The sequence below is a fragment of the Sciurus vulgaris genome, assembly GCF_902686455.1.
Source record: "Sciurus vulgaris genome assembly, chromosome: 19".
In the NCBI taxonomy this organism is placed as follows: domain Eukaryota; kingdom Metazoa; phylum Chordata; class Mammalia; order Rodentia; family Sciuridae; genus Sciurus; species Sciurus vulgaris.
In genome coordinates this window covers 2,152,232-2,173,006 of record NC_136480.1, presented here as the reverse complement: position 1 = coordinate 2,173,006, position 20,775 = coordinate 2,152,232, and the positions used below count along the sequence as shown (strand labels likewise).

Here is a 20,775-nt window from a genome sequence, read left to right as displayed (position 1 = left end):
AATCCCACAGTATAAACTCTCAAAACAAGAACCAAGTCTTTGTGCTACTTTCTACATTCGTTTTTTTTTTTTTTTTTTTTTTTTTTTTTTTAAGTTGTCAATGGACCTTTATTTTATTTACTTATATTCAGTGCTGAGACTTGAACCCAGTGCCTCACACGTGCTAGGCAAGCGCTCTATCACTGAGCCCCAGCCCTGCATTTGGTATTCTTTAAGGAGCAAGTCATTGGCAAGCTGAGTTCTTAGCTGACACAGGAAGGACACTCTCCCCCTGGGCCATGGGGCAGAGGGCCCCTAGCGATGGGACCCGCTGCTGCCTCTTTAATGCAAAACTGCCCGCGCTGGGCTCTGTCCCCAGAGTCCCGCTTTGTGCAAGCTTTCCCTTCCAAAGGCTCCAACGTACGTCGGTCTGTTCAGAAAATGCACACAACACACCTCATCCTGTGCAGGTGACTCCGCCAATTTTCACATGCATGCAGTTCTAAACCATCTAGTGATCGGGAAGGCTCTGGACAGGGACAAGTGTCACTGATGTATTCTGAGAGGGCACTGCTAACCTCCGGGTGCACCCTGTCACTGCTAGCCCTCTGCAGACACGTTAACAGGAGGACACCATGAAGGTGCTCACTTGTGCCAAGAAAGCTATCGTTGAAGAGATCATAGAAATTCAGACCCTAAGAATAAAAGCTGCATTTTGAAATTAAAGCATTTAGGGCTCAGGGTCTAGCTCAGGTATGTATGAATCCTGCGTTTGATCGCCAGGGCCACAAAATCCATCCATCAATCAAATGACAGTACTTCCCCTGCCAGTCATGATACGTACACTGTCAAATTTGTTGCAGATTATCTTTGCATAACAAGTATTGTTGTCTCTGCCGGCTACGGTCCACTCAAGAGGCCAGAACAAAGTATGGTACACCTAGAAGATGAGAACAGAGACATCACCAGATTAGCATACACAAAAACCACTCCTTGGTATGCTCTTTCGTTCTATAAAGATAAGTCTCTATAATAGCATTCAGAAATTTCCAGTTTGATGATCACAACCTGACAGATTGGATGAGAGCATTTGGGCCAGAACGCCTGAAATATCAGCTAAAACGTAAGTGTGTTGACTTTGTTTTTGTTCCACTGTTAGCCAAAAAAATAAATGTCCTACTAACTGAAGTCAATTTTCAGACATTTACAGAGTACTGAGCCAACATACCAGGCCCGTGTGTGGGCTGAAAAGATAAAGACCTTTGAGAGTCTACCTACAGCTTTCATATTCAAACAAAATCTAGGAAGACTGGATGAAATAAGATAGCTCCAGCCATTGGAAGAAATGAAGTGTGTAACCTGTGTCACTTGAAAGCAGGGACCTCGTCCTTCAAGTTCCCATCCCCTGAGACCTCATGCCAGCGCCTTGGGGGAGCCTCTAGCGTCCTCAATCTGGCTCAGTCCTCCAAAAGGCAGAACGAACCTCACCTGCCTCTCCGCTTGCTCAGGATGGTACCTTCTCCCTGTGTGGCTCCTGTGAATCATCCACACCAAAGGTAAAAAATTAATGTTTGGGGACAAAAGAAATGTATTCTGAACTACGATTCACAATGGATGAATTTAAATTGGAAAAAAAAAATTCAACTGGGTGCGATGGTGCACACCTGTAATCCCCATGGCTCAGGAGGCTGAGGCAAGAGGATGGCAAGGTCAAAGCCAGCCTCAGCAAAAGGGAGGCCCTCAGCAACTCAGTGAGACCCTGTCTCTAAATAAAATACAAAATAGGGCTGAGGATGTGGCTCAGTGATCAAGTGCCCCAGAGTTCAATTCCAGGTACCAAAAAAAAAAAAAAAAATCCACCAGACAGTCATTTTAAATGTTAGGGAAGTACCCATTGCTGTGCACACATACATCTAAGTAAAATTTTTATTAAAAAGGTATCAGTAGGCTGAGAGTAGTGGCGTATGCCTGGCATCCAGCCACTTCAGAGGCTGAGGCAGGAGGATCTCAAGTCCAAGGCCAGCCTCAGCCATTTAGTGAGACCCTGTCTCAAAATAAAAAGGGTTGGGGATATAGCTCAGTGGTAGACTGTCCCTGGGTCAATCCCCAGTACACACACAAAAAAAACCTGAATTTTAGTTTAAGCAAATTATAACACGTTTTTTAAAAAATTGAAGACAAAATAGTTCCTAAACTCTGATCTTGAATTCAGGGTTCACTGGATTTGAGCTTCACTGTCAGATGATCTAAGTGGGAGGGTTTACTTGGGAACCCCTATTCATGTTGCCTGGGGGCTTCTTAGAGCCCCTGTAGAAATAAGACTCCATCAATCTCTGGGCAGAACAGGATGAAGGGCTGGTTACCAGACTTCTGGGATCTGCGTGGAGGAGAGGTCTGCAGTGCCAGTGATGTTTGTTCATTTAGATGTGCTGCTCTAGCCCCCAGGCCTCCTGTCCTTCCTAGTGGCCCTGGTCAAGAGACCCTGGGTCTTCACCCTCTCCAAAGCGCGCCCTTCCAGATATTCGCCAGTCTGGGGACAGCACCCTGCAGAGTGGTAGCAGGCACAGATCTCATTGTCTCTTAAATGGACTTTCAAACAGTCCACTTCCTCTGGCTGACCCCCGCACCTATCTGTCCAGGTCCCCCTCCAGAGAAGCATGGTATCAGCCACTGTTGAGATTTTCATACTTTGATGTAACATGAGACTGGTGTCTTGCCTTCTCCTACAGCTGCTTGACTGTTTTTTAAATCTCCGGGTTACTTGCTACTCATCCATTTGTTTTTCTTTGTCAAATGTTATTGCTGTTCATCTACTATAGTCTTAATGGTGTGTCCTTCCCAAATTCCTATGTTGAAATACTAACCTCCAGGGCAGGGAGGTGGGCCCTTTGGGAGGTCTTGGGGTAACGGGGAGCCCTGATCAACGTGATTAGCGCCTCCATAAAAGAGGTCACAGAGGGCCACCTTGTTCCCGCCACCAGCTGAGGACACATTGAAAAGACAGCCATCTATGAACCAAAAGGAGGTCCCTCCCCAGACACCAAATCTGCCTTGATCTTGGATCCTCAGCCTCCAGAACTGTAAGAAATAAATCTGTTGTTTATGAGCTACCAAGTTTTGGTAACTTGTTGGAGCAGCCTGAACAGATTAGACATCATCCTTGACAGTTTTTTAAAGTCTATACTTTTTCCTCAAAAGTTAACAAACATCACTCATGTCTTTAGCGCAGCATATTGTTATGAAAAAGTCTGAGGTCTGCCTGGTTCTCTGTCCCACAGGGGATGACCAGCTTTCTCTGCCTGGATTCTGAAGGATCAATAGCTTCAACAAAGGGTATGTCTGGGTCAATCATGCTCCATCGATTTCTCTGGAAGAAGGTATGCTATTTCAATCTTTAGGTGAAGATCTTATTTAGTACTAGAGATGTTTTCTTCTGTTAGTTTTCTGAATACCACATTGGAGGTTCCCCAAATGCTTCCATAATAGGAATTAAAAACCTAAATCGATCAAATTGTTGGTTCTGTGAAAATGCAAAATCTGAGTAAATAAAATAGGTGAGTGGATTTGCAGTAAGCCTGAGGGGAAATACCTAAAAGTAAGCCTGCAGACTTGGAGAACTTATTTCTGATAAAATCCTTCCTTTATCTGGGGTGTGGCTTTCTTTCCACATCCATCTACTCACGAACCTGCCTTTCTATCTTAATTTCTCACTGACTGCAAATGATTTTAAAACCATTAAATCCATAATTATGTTCATTAATTTTCTACAACCCAACACCTAACAGGATGGCTCATTACTGCAAATACTGAAAGTAAAATACAAAGTCTCAAAGCATCTATCTAAAATAATGTTATAAAGATTTTTTGTTGTTGTTTTTGGTACTAGGGATGCCCTATTAATGTTTTATTTAGAAACAGGGTCTCATTAAGTTGCTCAGGGCCTTACTAAGTTGCTGAGGCCGGCCTCCAACTTGCAATCCTCCTGCCTCAGCCTCCCAAGTCGCTGGGATTTCAGGCTCAAGTTTTAATCATACATTTTCCCACCCCTGGAAATGTAAACAGAAGTATGTCCTTAGGCCAGTGAACTAGAAAATAGCAGTGTTATGATTTAAAGAAAATTCCTAGTAATAAATTAAATTATACAATTAAAATGCCATCAAGGAAAGGGACTAAGATTTTAAATACTTTTTTCTTAAAATAGCAAATATTAATGATTTTTAGAGTCTTTTTATTTCTGCTTCTCCTTCCTATGTTAGAGGGTATGCAGTAGAAGGTGAATTCAGCTACCTACCAAAATTCTATGCAATAAAATGTTCTTAAAGTTGTTATGGCTGGAGGACATCTTTCGGGGAATCTGAACAGTGCATAGCCAGCAGACCACCCTGGGGCTGCTTATCTGACTTGCCCCAAGGCCATCAGTAGTGCAGGCTCCCAAAAGAGTGGGGGGATGCCTGACCCAAGGCAGGCAGCCAAATGTCCTCCCCCGTGATGTGCAATTATGACCGAGAAACAGTCTACCAGATCAGGGTCTCCTAAGATCAGAACTACAGGATGAACAAGGAGCAGAAGAAAGGCCATATTCTCACTGCTACGTGCATTCCAGGGGCAATAAAATCTATCCACAGCCAGGCGCAGTGGCACATGCCTGTCATCTGAGCAGCTTGGGAGGCTGAGGCAGGAGGATCGCAAGTTGGAGGCCAGCCTCAGCAACTTAGTGAGGCCCTAAACAACTGAGCGAGACCCTGTCTCTAAATAAAATACAAAAAGGACTGGGGAGGTGGCTCAGTGGTTAAGCACCCCTGGGTTCAATTTCCAGTTTCGAAAAGAAACAAAAAATCTCTCTGTTAAAACAGAGTAACTGCGTGCACACATACATACATGCACACAGATCCCAAAGAAGTAAAAGAAAAAGTTGAGATGGTCTTCCAATGCCTTGATTCACTTCTAGCCTAGAATTCCCCAAAGATCCTTCTGTTTTGCAGGGGCGGGGGGCACTGGGGATTGAACCCAGGGGCACTTGGCCACTGAGCCCCATCCGCAGCCCTACTTTGTATTTCATTTAGAGACAGGGTCTCGCTGAGTTGCTTAGGGCCCCGTTGCTGCTGAGGCTGGCTTTGAACTCAAGATCATTCTGCCTCAGCCTCCTGAGCCACTGGGATGACAGGCAGGTGCCGCCATGCCCACCTCCCCAAAGATCTAAAGATGACCTTGCACTTCACTGTACAAGCGTGCTCAAGTAGAACTTTGATACTTGTAACTCAAAAGTCCTAATTTACATATTCGGCTCCCTTCTTCCCCCAGTTGTATTCTTATTAGTTTGCTAGAAAGTTTAAATTAATTTCTAATTCACCTCCAATAGGAATATGATTTCCTAAAATAAAACCACTATAGCAACTTGCAAAATAACAAAATAAAAAGTGACTGCAAAGATAAATGGGTTGATTAGGAGGTAAATGCTTACAAAAGGAAATAATAAAACCCAATCTTACTTCCAGATTCTCTTTCTTATATACTTCAATAGCCTTTTCTTCAGAAAATCCACAGCAACCATATTCCAGAGGTGTGAACACGGTAGTTGGAACATTAATGTAATCACACTGAAAGATAAGCACATTATACTCTTACTTGGTGACACTTTTTCAGCAAAAATCTATACTGCAAATATTTATAAAAGGATAACAAATGAGTCCAGTTAAAGGTAACTGATTCTGACGACATCGACAATTCCAGCGACAATCTAAGTTACTAACAGAGGACAGGCATGAGCCCCTGACCCGAGGGCAGAGCCCACATGCTGGGTGACCACCAGTGACCGGGACTCGCTCTCCCAAAGTCCAGACCTGCTGGAAGTATGAAGACCAAGGGGTAGAGGTGGGTGCTGCTCAGTTGTCCCTAGAAAGTAATGCTCCACAATGTGTGTTTTTCCCCACCCCCGTGATCTAGACCTGCCCTCCTGGATTCCTTCTCCAGGTGACCTTGAACTACGCCACTGCACTGAAAGCTGAGACCACCCCTCGGCCACTGCGTAAGTCATAGGGAGGCTAAGTCAACAGGTAGCTCAACAGTGCTGGAGTGAGTGACTGTCCCCAAACATCAAGGGAAGATAGCATGGGTGTGTGTGTGTGTGTGTGTGTGTGTGGTGCTAACATATCACAAGGGCCAGGAGGAGTGTGGTCATCTCTGAAGTCCTGTGGTCAGGACAGAGCCATCTTCAGAGCCCTTATCACACTGAGTGAGAGAAAAGTGGACATTTCAGGGAGACTGTGGACACTGCGTGGTCTTCCAGCAGCTCCTGCGGACCCACTGTGGAAAGAGAGGGGTACCTCAGGTGGCCCTGCCACCTGGGAGGGAGATGCCTCCCAGAGGGATCCACACCGTTCCACACATTCAGAGGAGGAGAGAGCAAACATGGCGCATGAGTTACCGTGGAGTCGGGGTGACAGGTTTATGCAGGTGGTTGTTCTAGTATTCTCTCTGTGGTCTGTCATCTTTCTAGAAGAAAGCTTGGCAGAAGTTAAGGCCTTTGTTGGTTCCCCATGGCCTAGAGAAGGCTTTATGATTCTTTACAGGAGCTTCAGGGGTTTCTGATGATTTGACACCCTATCAATTTTCCAGAGTCCTTCCCGAACGGACTCTGCTATCCCCAGCTGTTCTGTGCGTGGTCACCTGAGAGTGCTGTATGCGCTGTGGGTGGGACAGTTCTTCTCTGTGGGGACAGCACCTTTAGCACTCCTCACGCCTCAGCACAAACAGAGCACTGCACCCTGCTGCGCTCTTATCTGAGTTACCAGCCTACCTACCAGAAAAGGCCTTTGCTTCCCCTCTGAATGACTCATCCTACAAAGACTACCCAGGATATGGGATCACAGGATGTGAACTGGCTTTACATATGGTGAACCTGAGGTCCTGAGAAGTGAGAGGAGCTGACCAAGTTCATGCACCAAGTAGGCACTAAAGCCACGGAGAGAATCCTGGCGGCTGAGGGCTGCTTCTGCTCAGTTCCAAGCAACTGTTCCTTTATGAAGCCCTTTCCCATCCTTCCATTAGAATTCAGAAATCCTTTCACTGGCCCCCAAGCAACTGACTCAGCCCTCTCTGGCACCTGGTCATATTCTGTCTTGTGATTCACCTGCGCCTGTGTGACTCATGACCTCCACCCACCTGGCAAGCCCCGGGGGCTGGGACCACGGCAAGCTTCTGTGTATCACCCAGAACAACATCTTGTGCACAGTGAAAAGTCAAAAAATGTTTGTTTTTAATACATAGTAAGTTGATTGCAAATTGTATCTCGAGGAACCATTTACTTGGAAAACAAGCATACAAGGTATCAGTTATGTATGCTGATTTTTTAAATCAAAATTTTGATCAAGATATTATTAAGGCTGGGAATGAGGTTCTGTGGTACAGCAGTTGTCTAGCATATACGAGGCTTGGGATTCAATCCCCAGCGCGCGCGCGCGCGCACACACACACACACACACACACACACACACACAGGATGACAATAAGAAACTTACATTAGTAAGAAACTTACCTTTTTTTCCATTTGGTACTAGGGATTTAATCCAGGGGTATTTTATCACTGAGCTACATCCTCAGCCCTGTTGATTTTGATGAGACAGGGTCTCACCAAGTTGTTTGGGTTTTCACTGAGTTACTAAGACTGGCCTTGAACTTGGGATCCTTTTGCCTCACGCTTCCCAAGTCACTGGGATTACAGGAAACTTACTTTTTCTAAAGAGGCCCCGAAGAGTCTTCGAGCTAGCAGCTTGCCAGCCTTGATGGCAACAGGAGTCAGCTCTGGTTTACCCTCTAACACATCGCCAATGGCGTAGATGTGGGGCACGTTGGTCTGTTCCATATCATTTACTGGTATCTTGCCATTCCTCGTAGTGTTTGAAAAGGAAAAAAAAATTATAGTGACTAAGTTATGGGCTGAATAACACTATTTCAAAAGACTGAATACACAGAGCAAAGTCTTCCCTCTAAGAACTTGTACACCTCAGGTTATCAATAATCTATAAAATAAGTGGTTTCAAATAAGAAGAAAATGTCTCTGGTCCTTAAGTCATGTACCCTGCTCTGTGACTGTCTCCAGACTTCCCCCACAGGCAGCTCTGGAATTTTTCTCCTTCCCTAAGAACGTAAAAATTCATCAAAATCTCAACAGGTAAATATCTTTTCAGTTATTTTTTTAATTGTTGTTGAATGCCTGGACTCTTTAAGATAACAATAGGAGTAACTGATTGATTGATGAAGGAATTAATACAGAGCAGGCATGGTACTTATTGGGAGATAAATTTAAAGCATTAAAATTTTATATCTTAGCAATTATATGAGAATTTCCAAGAGGGAACCTACAGCCAATTTTGCTTTGTGTGGCAACAGGGCCATGATCCCACACACTTACTTCTCGTTGATTTTGACACCAATCTTCTCCAAGCCTAATTTCCTTGTACAGGAGTCACGACCAATGGCGAGCAAAACCTTATTTAGAGGAAGATCAAAAACATAAATTCTCCATAATAGGGCACATCACTAAAAATTCTTCAGACATTCAAAGGACAATAATGAAGTATGAGCAATCTATGCCGGTATATTGGTTAGCTTAGGGGAAGGAGTTCTTCCAAGTACAACTTACTAATCTTACACACAAAAGTCTGGGTAAGTCTATGTTGTGGGCTGAACCATGTCTACATGCTGAAGTCTTAATCCAAGTGTCTTAGATGGTGGCAATACTTGGAGACAGGGCCTATAAAGAAGTAATTAAGGTAAAATAAGATCACACAGGTTTGTCCCTACTATGGTTTGGACACGGGTCTCCCAAAGGCCCTTGTTTTAAAGGCTTGGTCCCCAGCCTCTGGCACTCTTGAGAGGTAATAGAGTCTTTGAGAGGTGGGGACATGCCCTCCAAGGAAATTATAGGACTTTGGTCTCTTCCTCTACTCTTTTTGCTTCCTGATCACCATGAGGTGAGCAGCTTCTTCCACCATATGCTTCTGCCATGATGTTCTACCTGGTCACAGGCACCAAAGTAATGAGGTCAAGAGACCATGTAATGAAACTTGCAATGCTCTAAACTTGCAAAACTCAAAAGAAACTTTTCCTCCTTTTATGTTGAATTATCTCAGATATTCTGTTACAGTAACAGAAAGTTGACTAACACAATCTTAATCCAATAGGAGTAAAGTCCTTAGAGGAAGAGATGAGGATATAGAAAACCATCAAACAGAGGAGAGGCCACAGTAAGATGACAGTCATCTGCAAGCCAAAGAGAATCACAAGCAAAAACAAATGTCATGACTACTTGATCATGAACTTACAGTCTCTGGAACTGAGATAAAATAAAGTTATGTTGATTAAGCCAGTCAGTTTGGAGTATTTGGTTATTATGGCCCTTGCTTTCCATTACTATGACAAAATACCTGAGATAGATGACTTAAGAAAAGGAAAGGTTTATTTTGGCTGGCAGTTTCAGAGGTTTCATTTCATGGTCACTTGCCCCTGTTACTCTGGATCTCTGGTGAGAGATCATTGAGGGAACACACAGTCGGGGAGGCCTGTTCACCTCATGGTGGCCAGGAAGCAAAAAGACAAACAGGAAGTCAAGGTCACAATGACCTAACTTCCTTCTACTAGGCTCCACCACTTCAAGGTTCTACCACCTTCTAAGAGCACCAAGCTAGGAGCCAAGCCTTTAATACATAGGCCTCTGGGGGACATTTCAGATCCAAACCATTCACCGACCTAGCAAACTGATATACCCTATATGCATTAAAATGACAAAATTTACAATATATAAAGTTCCTATAGATTAACTCCAAACCCAGATGGCTTTTCTGCTTAAAGTCTTTGGCACGCTTAAGAAACAATACTAATATTTTACAATCTTTGAGGCTAGTCTGGACAACTTAGTGAGACCGACAGCTCTAAATAAAAAATAAAAAGTGCCAGGGACATAGTTCAGGGGTAGAATGCTTGCCTATCACGTGAGAAGCCCTGGGTTTCTCCCCCACTATTGCAAAATCAAGAACAAAACAGATAAGGACATTAAAAGAAAAGAAAATCACATTAGTCCCTACTCTTCACAAACATAGATGTAGAATTCTTAATGAAATGTTAGCAAACTGAATTCAGAAACACATATAAAAAGAATATCATGACCAAGTGGAATTTGTCCCCTGAATACAAATTTAACATACAAAATCCATCAATATAATTCATCCTTAACAGGATAAAGAAGAAAATAATAATCATCCTAATAGCTGCATTTGACAAAATTCAACACTCCTTCATAATGAAAACAAAATTCTCAGACATGAAGAATTTTTAGAAAGTTCTTCAACTGAATAAAAGGCACGTGTAAAAAACTTACAGGTCACCTCCTAGCAATGACGGAAGACTGAATGCTTCACTCCTAAGATTGGGAATCAGACAAGGGAGTCTCTCACAATTCCTAGTTAACACTGGCCTAGAGGTTCTTAACCCCTGCAACGAGGAAAGAAATACACAAAAAGCTTGCAGATTGGAAAGGATTAAACAAAGCTGTTTTCACTTGTAGACATAAACCCTAAGCGGCTACTTACTACCAGGTCAATAAGTCCCCCATATTCACATTTCTGTATACTACCAAAAAAACCATTGAAAATTAAAATTTTTTAAAACACCATTTACAGTAGCTTGAAAAATCATGAAATACTGAAAGAAGTTTAGCAAAATGTGTGAAAGAGTTCTAGAACACAATGATAAGCATCATGAAAAGAAACAAAGGAATAAATAAGTACATGGAAAGATACGTGAGGTCTGTTAAGATGGCAGTTCATCTGGGGCCAGAGTGTGGCTCCGTGGGAGACATGCGCTTGGCTTGCATGAGGCCCGGGGTTCAGTCCCCAGCACCAACAAAACAAAACCTATCAGTCCTTCCAACCTGATCTATAAAATAAATACAACCCAATCAAAATCCAAGCAGACCCTTTTAGAAGCTGAAAGGCTGCTTTTAAAACACAGGGAAATGTAAAGCCCATAAAGAAAATTGGAGTTTTTCCTCTGCCTGATCTAAAACTTACTGCAAAGCTTCAATAATCTGCTGGTGTGGTAGAGTACACACCCATAATCCCAGCGACTCAGGAGGCTGAGACAGGAGGATTGAGCGTTCAAACCCAGCCACAGCAACTTAGCGAGGCCCTAAGCAAGTCAGCAAGACTCTGTTCCTAATAAAATATAAAAAGGGTTGGGGATGTGGCTCAGTGGTTAGCACCCCTGGGTTCAATTCCCAGGTACCAAAACAAAACAAAACAAAATTTCAGGAATCTAACCCATGTGGTCCTTGGGGAAAAGTACAAAAAGACAAATAGTCTGTGGCTGAAGATTGCACAGTTAAATGTTGAATGATTTCAACAGAAGCATCAAGATAATTCAATGGAGAAAGGGAAGACTTTTCAACAAATGGTACCAGATATGGAAGAAAAAGAACCTCAATTCTTACACCACACCATACATAAAAATTAATTCAAGGAGGACTGTAGACATAAAAAATAAAACAGTAAAGTTTCAGAAGGAAAGCACAGAGATGTCTTCATGACCTTTGGGGAAGCAAAGATTTCTCAGAACTACAGAGAACACTAACCATAAAAGAAAAAGCAGAAACCAGGCTTCATAAAAATTTAAAAACATCTGCTCATCAAAAGATACTATTAAAAATAAATAGGCAAGTCACAGATGGGAAGAAACTATTCGTAATACGTGTATCTGAAGAATGAATATACCCAAGATGTTTACAGGGTTCCTGAGATACAGGACCAAGAATTCAAATAATCCACCAACAATGGCCAAAGACTTGAGTGGACACTTCATAAGGGAAGATATACGAATGTCCAGACAGAACCAGGAAAAGTGCTGTACGTCACTGGTCACCAGGAAAATGCAAATTAAAACCAGGGCGAGAGTCCACCACCCACCACCAGAATGGCTACCACGAAAGTTGGAGAACATGGAAGACCGGTGAGCATATAAGACCCACAAACCCCACCCTGGCTGAAGCAAAAACAAAATGGTACGATCTGGCTGAGAGCTTGAGTGCTTTCATTGCAGGTTCACCGGCACTGCAAAAATAATTCTAACGATTCATAAAGTGTGGAAATATCCTATGATCAAGCCACATCATTCCTGGATATTCATCCAAGAGAAATTCGTACAAGAACACAAAAAATCTTCTTTTTTTTGGGGGGGGGGTGATTGAACCCAGGGACACTCAACCACTGACTCACACCTCCAGCCCTTTTTAACATTTTATTTACATACAGGGTCTCACTAAGTTGCTTAGGGACTCGCTAAGTTGCTGAGGCTGGCTTTGAACTCGAGATCCTCCTGCCTCAGCCTCCTGGGTCGCTGGGATGACAGGCGTGCACCACCATGCCCAGCCCACAGAACGTTTTAAACAGGAAATATTCCCAGTAGTTTTAATCACAATAGCCCCCAAAAAAAGCTGAAAAGAACAAGGCTTTCCCAACACAGGAAAGGAAATAAACTGCTCTACTCATCTAATGGATGCAGGAAGAGAACAAAGAATGTGCACACAACATGGATGAATCCTAAAATCACCAACCTGAAGGAGTACCATGTACTGAGAAGAAGGGCACATGGTGTCCGGTTCTGTTTATGGGGTGCTGAGGAAGGGCAATAGCAGTCCGTGGTAACAGAATCGGAGCAGTGGTTGGTGAGGGGTGGGGACTGGGAAGGGGCTCAGGAGAGGATTCTGGACTCACGGTCATGTTTTGCCGCCTTTGAAGGAGTGTGGACTGTGTGAACAGGTACACTTGTCCAAACCATTTAGACTGTGTATCTAAGATGTGTGCATGTTTACATGTAAATTATGCCTCATTTCAAATATCAATAACTTTTAAAAGGTAGATATCCTGAACAACTTTATACAGATACATTTGAAAACTTAGATGAAATGGACTAATCCTAGAAAAATATAATCTACTGAAAGTAACTCAGGGAAAATAATGTAACATCTTTAAAAATTCTTTGATCATTTGCCGGGCACAATGGAGCATGCCTATAATTCCAGTGGCTCAGGAGGCTGAGGTAGAAGGATTTTGAGTTCAAAGCCAGCCTCAGCAAAAGTGAGGTGCTAAGCAACTCAGTGAGATCCTGTCTCTAAATAAAAAAATACAAAATAGGGCTGGGGATGTGGCTCAGTGGTCAAGTGCCCCTGAGTTTAATCCCTAGTACCAAAAAAAAAAAAAAAAATTCTTTGATCATTAAACAAACAGAATCAGTGTTAAAATATATCTCCTAGAAAATTCTAGATCTATATGGTCACATCAGAGAATCCCAACAACATAAAAACCCATTCAAATATCACACAGATGTTGCCAGAAATAGAAAAAAAAAAAAAAAAAAAAAGATACTCCTGACTTCTTTTATGGGCTACGATCACCTTGAAACTTAACTAGAAAAAAGTTCAATATGTGAAAGGAAAATCATATGGCCGTATGATTCATACATATAGAGGCAAAAAATCTAAATAACCCAACCTAGCATCACCCAAAGCTGACTAAACATGAGAATATCAATGCCATCAAATACATTATGAGATTAAAGAACGAAAAGATCGTCAACAGCTGGAAAACAGCCATTATTACAACTGTACACCCATTCCTAATTTTAAAATAAAGTATTTTAGTCAGCTTCACATCACGGCCAAAATACCTAGAAAAGCAGCCGAGAGGAAGAAGTCCCAATGGGCAGCCCCAAGACCCTCCTCCAAATAATCTGTTTGTCTAAACCCTGAATGGATGAACCCACAGATGAGGTCAAAGCCTCATCTCTTCCCCAATCCCACCTCCCAACGCTACACCAGGGACGGATCCTGCAACCTGTGCACCTTGGGGGACACCTCATATCCAAACCACAACATAAAGAAACAAATAGGAAACAATGTCTTTAACTTGATCATCTGCTGACACCTTGCAGAAAACATTACTTCTCCGATAATGAAACACTGAAAACTTTCCTGTGGATACTGACAACAAGTCACGACTGTTGCAATTGCCATTTCTTACTAATATGGTACTGCAGGTACTTGCTCATGCACATACTCGGGAGAAAACGTGTTACAGTAGGAAAGCAGGAAGCAAAACTTTAAATATTCACGAGTTAAACGAACTTGTATACAGTAAATCTAAAATCACCTAAGAATAAATTATTAAATGAGTTTAGCAAGATTACTGAATACTAAATTTAAACACAAAAATCACCATTTCTACATACCAGCCATAGTTAAATTCGTATATTTTTTCCAAAAAACACTTGCAATTACATACAAATATATGCGTAGGAATGAATCTAACAGATGTTCTCTTGATATCCATAGAACTAATTTAAAATAATAAAGTAATAATAATTAAATAAATTTGTTAGAAATAAAATACATTTAATAAAATAATAAAATTAATTTAATAGAAATATATTAACTTTGTTGGAAATCTATGCCATGTTCATGGATGATTAGAAGACTGAATATTGCCAAGAAGTCAAGTGTTTCTAAATGATTTATGCAGCCAATGTAATCCTAATCAAAATCTCTTGGTTTTTGTTTTTTCACTTTTTCATGTATTTTTTGATCCTTTTTACGTTAAAATTATGCTAAAATATTATGTATATAACAGTTCGTAAAAAAATGTATAGTTTCTGTCAAAACTATAATCATATAAGGACTGTTTGCATCTAAAATATTCCATAGGCAAGTCAAAATGTTTCAGAATTTTGTATCGTTTATTCTTCAGAAAGAAAAATTGTTTACTGTTATTTTTAACTATAAAATACATTCAGTGTTTACTGCCAACATTTGCAAATGAAGATATATATAAAATACCTAATTCCCCAGAAGTGAGCAACAATAACATTTCCATACATTGCTTCAAGATTTTGTTCTAGGGGTGGTGGAGCGCTTGCCTAGCACATGTGAGGCACTGGGTTAGATTCTCAGCACCCCATCAAAATAAACAGATAAAATAAAGGCGTTCTGCCCATCTACAACTATAAATAAATAAATAAATAAATATTTTTTTTAAAGTATGTTCTATGCAGTTACAATTACATATACTGTACCATGGTATTCTTTTTTTTTAACTATGTTTTTTTTAATTTTTACAGACTGCGTTTTGATTCATTGTACACAAATGCAGTACAACTTTCATTTCTATGGCTGTGCACAATGTACATTTATACCATTCATGTAAAGGTACATGTACACAGGGTAATAATATCTGTCTCAGTCTACTATCTTTCCTTCCCCCACCCCCTCTCGCCCCATTTCTCTCTACATAATCCACAGTGCCTCTATTCTTCTCTTACCTCCCCACCCCACCCCCACAATTATACATCATCAGCCACTTATTAAGGACCGAGGACTTAGACCTGAAACCCTTCACCAAATGTAAGAAAAAATAGGTCCGAATCTTCATCATGTTGGCTTAGGACCTGACTTCCTTAACAAGACCCTCAGAGTAGAAGAAATAAAAGCGAGAATCAATCAATGGGATGGATTCAAACTAAAAAGCTTTTGCTCAGCAAAGGAAACAATCAATAATGTGAAAAGAAAGCCTACAGAGTGGGAGAAAATCTTTTCCATATGCACCTCAGATAGAGCACTCATCTCCAAATTGTATAAAGAACTTAAAAAACTTTACACCAAAAATACAAAGAACCCAATCAATGAATGGGCCAAGGAAATGGGCAGATAGTTCACAGAAGATAGACAGGTGATCAACAAATATATGAAAAAATGCTCATCATCTCTAGTAATTAGAGAAATACAAATCAAAAGCATCCTAAGATTTCATCTAACTCCAATGAGAATGGCTATTATCAAGAACACAAGCAATAAGAAGTGTTGGCGTGGATGTGGGGAAAAAGGCACACTAATGGTACACTTATCATAAAAACTCAAATGTGAGCAGCTCTACTATCCTCCATGTTTATTCCACTCTTATGAAGAATTTTAAAAACATTAATCATAGTATAATTTTACCATGTTTCATCTCTGGTAATTTATGAACATGTTCAACCACTTACTGCTCATAAAAGAAGTACTTACTGTGTTATAAACATCTTCGATAGTTTCTGGTCCTTCGGTGGATTTAGCCAATACTTTCAGCTTTCCAGGTGAACCTTTCTCCAACTGCTGAACCTATCAAGGATAAGTAATGTCATGATTCCATCTAAGGTAACAGGAAACCAATGGATCCCAGGGTGCAGATTTGTGTGTCTATCACAAGTCTACGCGTATTTGAGTATATCTGAAGTCTTTGGACTAGGCAGAGATACAGAAAACAAAACTGTCCCATGTTCCATATTGGAGGCTGAAAGGAATTAGTTGAGATTATTGGCAGCATAAAAGGAGAAATGAGCCAGGCATGGTGGCACACGCCTGTAGTCCCAGCAGCTCAGGAGGCTGAGGCAGGAGGACTGCATTCAAAGGCAGCCTCAGCAACTTAGCAAGGCCCTAAGCAACTCAGCGGGACCCTGTCTCTAAATAAAATACAAAATAGGGCGGATGTGGCTCAGTGGTTGAGCACCCCTGAGTTCAATCCCTGGTACCAAAAAGAAAAAGAAAAATGGAGAAATGAAGGAAGGCTTCCTAGGCATTAACTTAGTAAGTTGTGCAGACTGTGGGACCATCTACTGAGTATTAAGATGGGTCAGGAAGATGGGCAGTGTCTGGGAAGAAAATGCAGAGATTGTCTAACTTTGTCTTCTTACATCTGAAATGTTCATGAGGGACCCAGTGGCGACAACCAGCGGGCAATTGTTAGGAATGAGTGCAGAGTTCAGGGAACAGGCCGGAACAGGAGCTACCAATCTGAGTCATGAGCATGTAAATGTTTGAAAGTAAAGCGCAGCCAGATCATCTAGGTTCAAAAAAAGAAAAAATGCAGAGAAGAAGAGACAGGATGAGAAATAACGGATGCTGGTAATTACAGGCTGAGTCAGGGACTGGGTGTGTGGCTCAGTGGTAGCGCTCTTTCCCAGCAGGGGTGAAGCCCTGAGGTTCAAACCCCAGTGACACATGACACAAAACTAAAGCAAGCAAACCAGATTCTGGTGTTAGAGGCTGAGGAGATGTGGACAGAAAGAACCACAGAGCAAGGAGCCACCAAAGGCAGGAAGGACAATAGCAATGCCAAACCAAAGGAATGTCAGCTTCCCCACATGCTGTCAGGAGGCCCAGTAAGGTGAGGACGGAGATGTGACCACTGGATCCCCCAAGGAGCAGCTTCAAAGGAATGGTAGAGACGGAAGCAGTTGGGAGTCGACCAACTGTGAAGAGGAGGCAAGAAATTACAAGTAGCATGGACAGGAGCTCTTTCTGTGACGAGACAAGGAAAACTGGGGACCCCACCAGGAGCGGAGGGCTTATTTAAGATGGTACATGCTGAGAATAAGGGAAAAGAAAACAACTAACTGACGATGCAGTGTCCCGGAAAGAGCCTTCCAGAAGATCAAGGGCACCTTCTCCAGTGTAGGGGCAAAGGACATCCGTTTTGTAGTTTTTTTTGGGGGGTGGGTACACTATTTGAGTGCAGAGTAATTTATTTAATGAAATCAAGTAGGAAGGGAAAAAACTTTAGAGAGTTAGAAAGAAAACAAAGGGGTTCCAAACGTCATTCAGACTTACCATCAGAGGTACGAATTTTCTTAAGAACTTAACGCCATGTTTCTCCATGTAGGAACCCACTTTCTCTGCCATTTCTTGATCAAAGCCGCGAAGGAGGACTGAACGCACCATAACTGTGACATCTAAGCCAAAGCCAGCAAGAAATCCCGCACATTCCAGGGCGACGTAAGAGGCACCCACCACTAATGTTTTGCCAGGGCAATAAGGCAGGGAAAAGAGGTCATCACTGGAAAAGAAAAATGGAAAAAACAAGAGAGAGAGAACACCCCGTGAAATAAGGTGCAGAAGTGTCCATGTGTAATGACCACGAGCCGGCTGACGGGCCATGTGGGCTTGAACGAAGAAACACGACCAGAAACAGCCTTGTGATGTTTGTATCTGGGTCCACTGTGGGGAGAACGTGCAGGGGGAAGTATGCAGTATACTCGGTTATTTTTCAACATTGAATTAGATCATAAGCAAAGTATTTAAAAAACAAAAGTAGAAAATATTAGACTGCACTGAAAAGAAAATGGTTGTTTTGGCAGTGTGTGTGTGTTTGTGTGTGTGTGTGTGTGTGTGTGTGTAAGTCACTGAATGACAGTGCAATAAAAATGTATTTATTTTCCCTACCTCCCTCCATATCTATCTATCTATCTTGTAGTGCATCTATATATCTAGTAGTCTAGCTATCTAATATTCTATCTATCTAGTAGTCTATCTTGTATCTATCATCTAGAAGTCTGTCTTGTAGTCCATCAATATATCTAGTCATCTATCTAGCTATCTAATATTCTATCTATCTAGTAGTCTATCTTATAGTGCAAATATCTATCTAGTAATCTATGTATTTATCTATCATCTTGTAGTCTATCTATCTTATAGTGCATGTATCTATCTTGTAGTGCATGTATCTATCTAGTAATCTATGTATCTGTCTGTCTTGTAGTCTATCTATCTTGTAGTTCATGTATCTATCAATCTAATAATCTATGTATTTATCTATCTGTCATGTAGTCTAGCTAGCTAGCTAGCTAGCTGTCTTGTAGTGCATGTATCTATCAATCTAGTAGTCTACGTACTTATCTATCTTGTAGTCTATCTATCTTATAGTACATGTATCTATCTATCTATCTAGTAGTGCATGTATTTATCTATCTACCTTGTAGTCTATCTTATAGTGCATGTATCTATCTATCTAGTAGTCTATGTATTTGTCTATCTGTCTTGTAGTCTATCTATCTATCTTGTAGTGCATCCACCTATCTATCTTCTATCTATCTTGTAGTGCTGGGGATGGAAACTTGGGCATACTGGGCAATTAACTCTACCACTGACCTACCCCCAGTCCAAAAATGTATTCCTTAACATGAATCTGCTAAAACAGTTCACAAGTCACTGTACGGTAGTATGCAAAACCTTCTTTTGGGATACACAGAAAACTCCCATTTCCTCTCTGTGCTGAGGAGAGCTGTGTCGCTCCTGACCATCTGGTTCTTATTTAGCCCATGAACGCTAAACCCAAACACCGACTGTATTTGTTTGAAGCTTAGACTCAAATTCCTAGGCCACTTCCAGCAAACACTTAGGAGCATAGCATATTTGTGTGTGTGTACATTTTACCAATGACATTGTTTACTTGATCTTATTTTCTTTGTCTTATTACTTGATTTAGCTTCTTACATTGTATGTACTTTTATTGGTCACCAATTCAAATCTTTTGTGGAATAAGAGTAAATAAATTGGAAACATAGACATAATGCAATTTATTCAATTTAAAATGATCCATTTAATCTTACCTAGTAATACAGTATTCTTTATCTCCTTGTATTCCTAAGTACCGTGGCCTTTCACCAGTTGCAATTACAAATTTTGAAGCAGAAAAATAAGTTTCCTGTCCTTTTTTATTGGTTGCCTTGAAAAAAAAAAAAAAAGTAAACTTCATTTATTCCATGCACACAATAAAGTACATTGGACAAAACAGTCTCCACACTGAGAGGGGCTTCTCATTCAACAGGATGGACAGATGTGCAGGAAACCATATGGTCAGCAATGTGGTCAGCACCACCGCAGACAACAGAGGTCTTCACAAAACAGTCCCAACCCCACGTAGAGGTAAGAAAGTGAGATGATCTGGCAGAAATGGAACACTGGAACGAAGAGTGCGCCAGCAAGGGCTGGGGGTCAGGGGGAAAGCAAGTGGCCTGAAGTGAGTGGGCACAGCAGGCTTGTGTTGGGGGTGAAATGAAACAGACAGACAGGCATCAAATGCAAAGACTCCCACAGCCATCCTAGAAATGTCGGCCATGGGGAATCAGCAGTGTTGTTGCAAATGAAATCACTTTCATTTGCATTTATACCAATAATTCAAAATATATTTTCATGTCAAAAAATTCAAAATGGTAATGAAGGTTTGAATGAGTGGAATGGTACAAACCATGGGAAGGAGGGTGGGCAGCCTGGGGACAGCGGCCTGCTTAGGAGGGTCCTGAAAGACAAGCAAGTGCAGGCTTAGGGCAGAAGAGAAGAACCTGAAGTCCCTCACTGGAGCAGATGCAGATGCTGACATAACTGGCAGCTTTGGACACTGTTCTGGTGTGGGTGTGGGTGTCCCCAGAAGCCCCCGTGGAGACGCTGCAGGAAGGTTCAGAGGGGACACGATAGGGTCCTGAGAGCCTCAACCCGGTCAGTGCCTGGCTCCCTGGGGGACCCGCTGGGGCACCTGGAGGCAGGTGGTGTGGTGAGGAGGTGGCACTGGGGCCTGGCTCTGGGGACACATCTGCATCTGGGAGTGGAGTCTCTCTGCCTCCTGGTCCCCAGGGGAGCTGCTTCCCTGCACCACACTCTTCCTCCATGATGTTCAGCCTCCCCTCAGGCCCGAGGAATGGAGCCGGCCGTCTGTGGACTGAGCCCTCTGCCACCGTGAGCCCCAATACACTTTTCCTCCCCTAAAATTATTCTGGTCAGGTCTTTCAGTCACAGCAGTGAAAAAGCTAACTAAAACAGCTATTCAACCATCTGTACCAGGCATATTATTATTTGAGAAATAACAGTAACACTATTTCTATATAATGATATGATTCAAATTGGTCCATGGAAGGTTTTTTTTTTTTTTTTAAGGTTGTTTTTTT

At 41.8% G+C, this 20,775-nt stretch overlaps 1 protein-coding gene across 2 annotated transcripts in view; it reads right to left on the bottom strand.

Annotated features, from left to right (window-relative positions):
* The window catches only part of TXNRD3 (thioredoxin reductase 3), a 43,010-nt gene that overhangs the window by 3,477 nt on the left and 18,758 nt on the right, over nucleotides 1-20,775 (bottom strand). For both annotated transcript variants that reach the window (XM_079122123.1, XM_079122122.1), the window contains 7 exons: nucleotides 19,444-19,559; nucleotides 17,666-17,891; nucleotides 16,085-16,177; nucleotides 8,390-8,466; nucleotides 7,709-7,865; nucleotides 5,469-5,576; nucleotides 824-919 (listed from right to left, as the gene is read on the bottom strand). In XM_079122123.1, coding sequence (XP_078978249.1) covers nucleotides 824-919; nucleotides 5,469-5,576; nucleotides 7,709-7,865; nucleotides 8,390-8,466; nucleotides 16,085-16,177; nucleotides 17,666-17,891; nucleotides 19,444-19,559 — 873 coding nt within the window. The remainder of the gene's footprint in view (nucleotides 1-823; nucleotides 920-5,468; nucleotides 5,577-7,708; nucleotides 7,866-8,389; nucleotides 8,467-16,084; nucleotides 16,178-17,665; nucleotides 17,892-19,443; nucleotides 19,560-20,775) is intronic.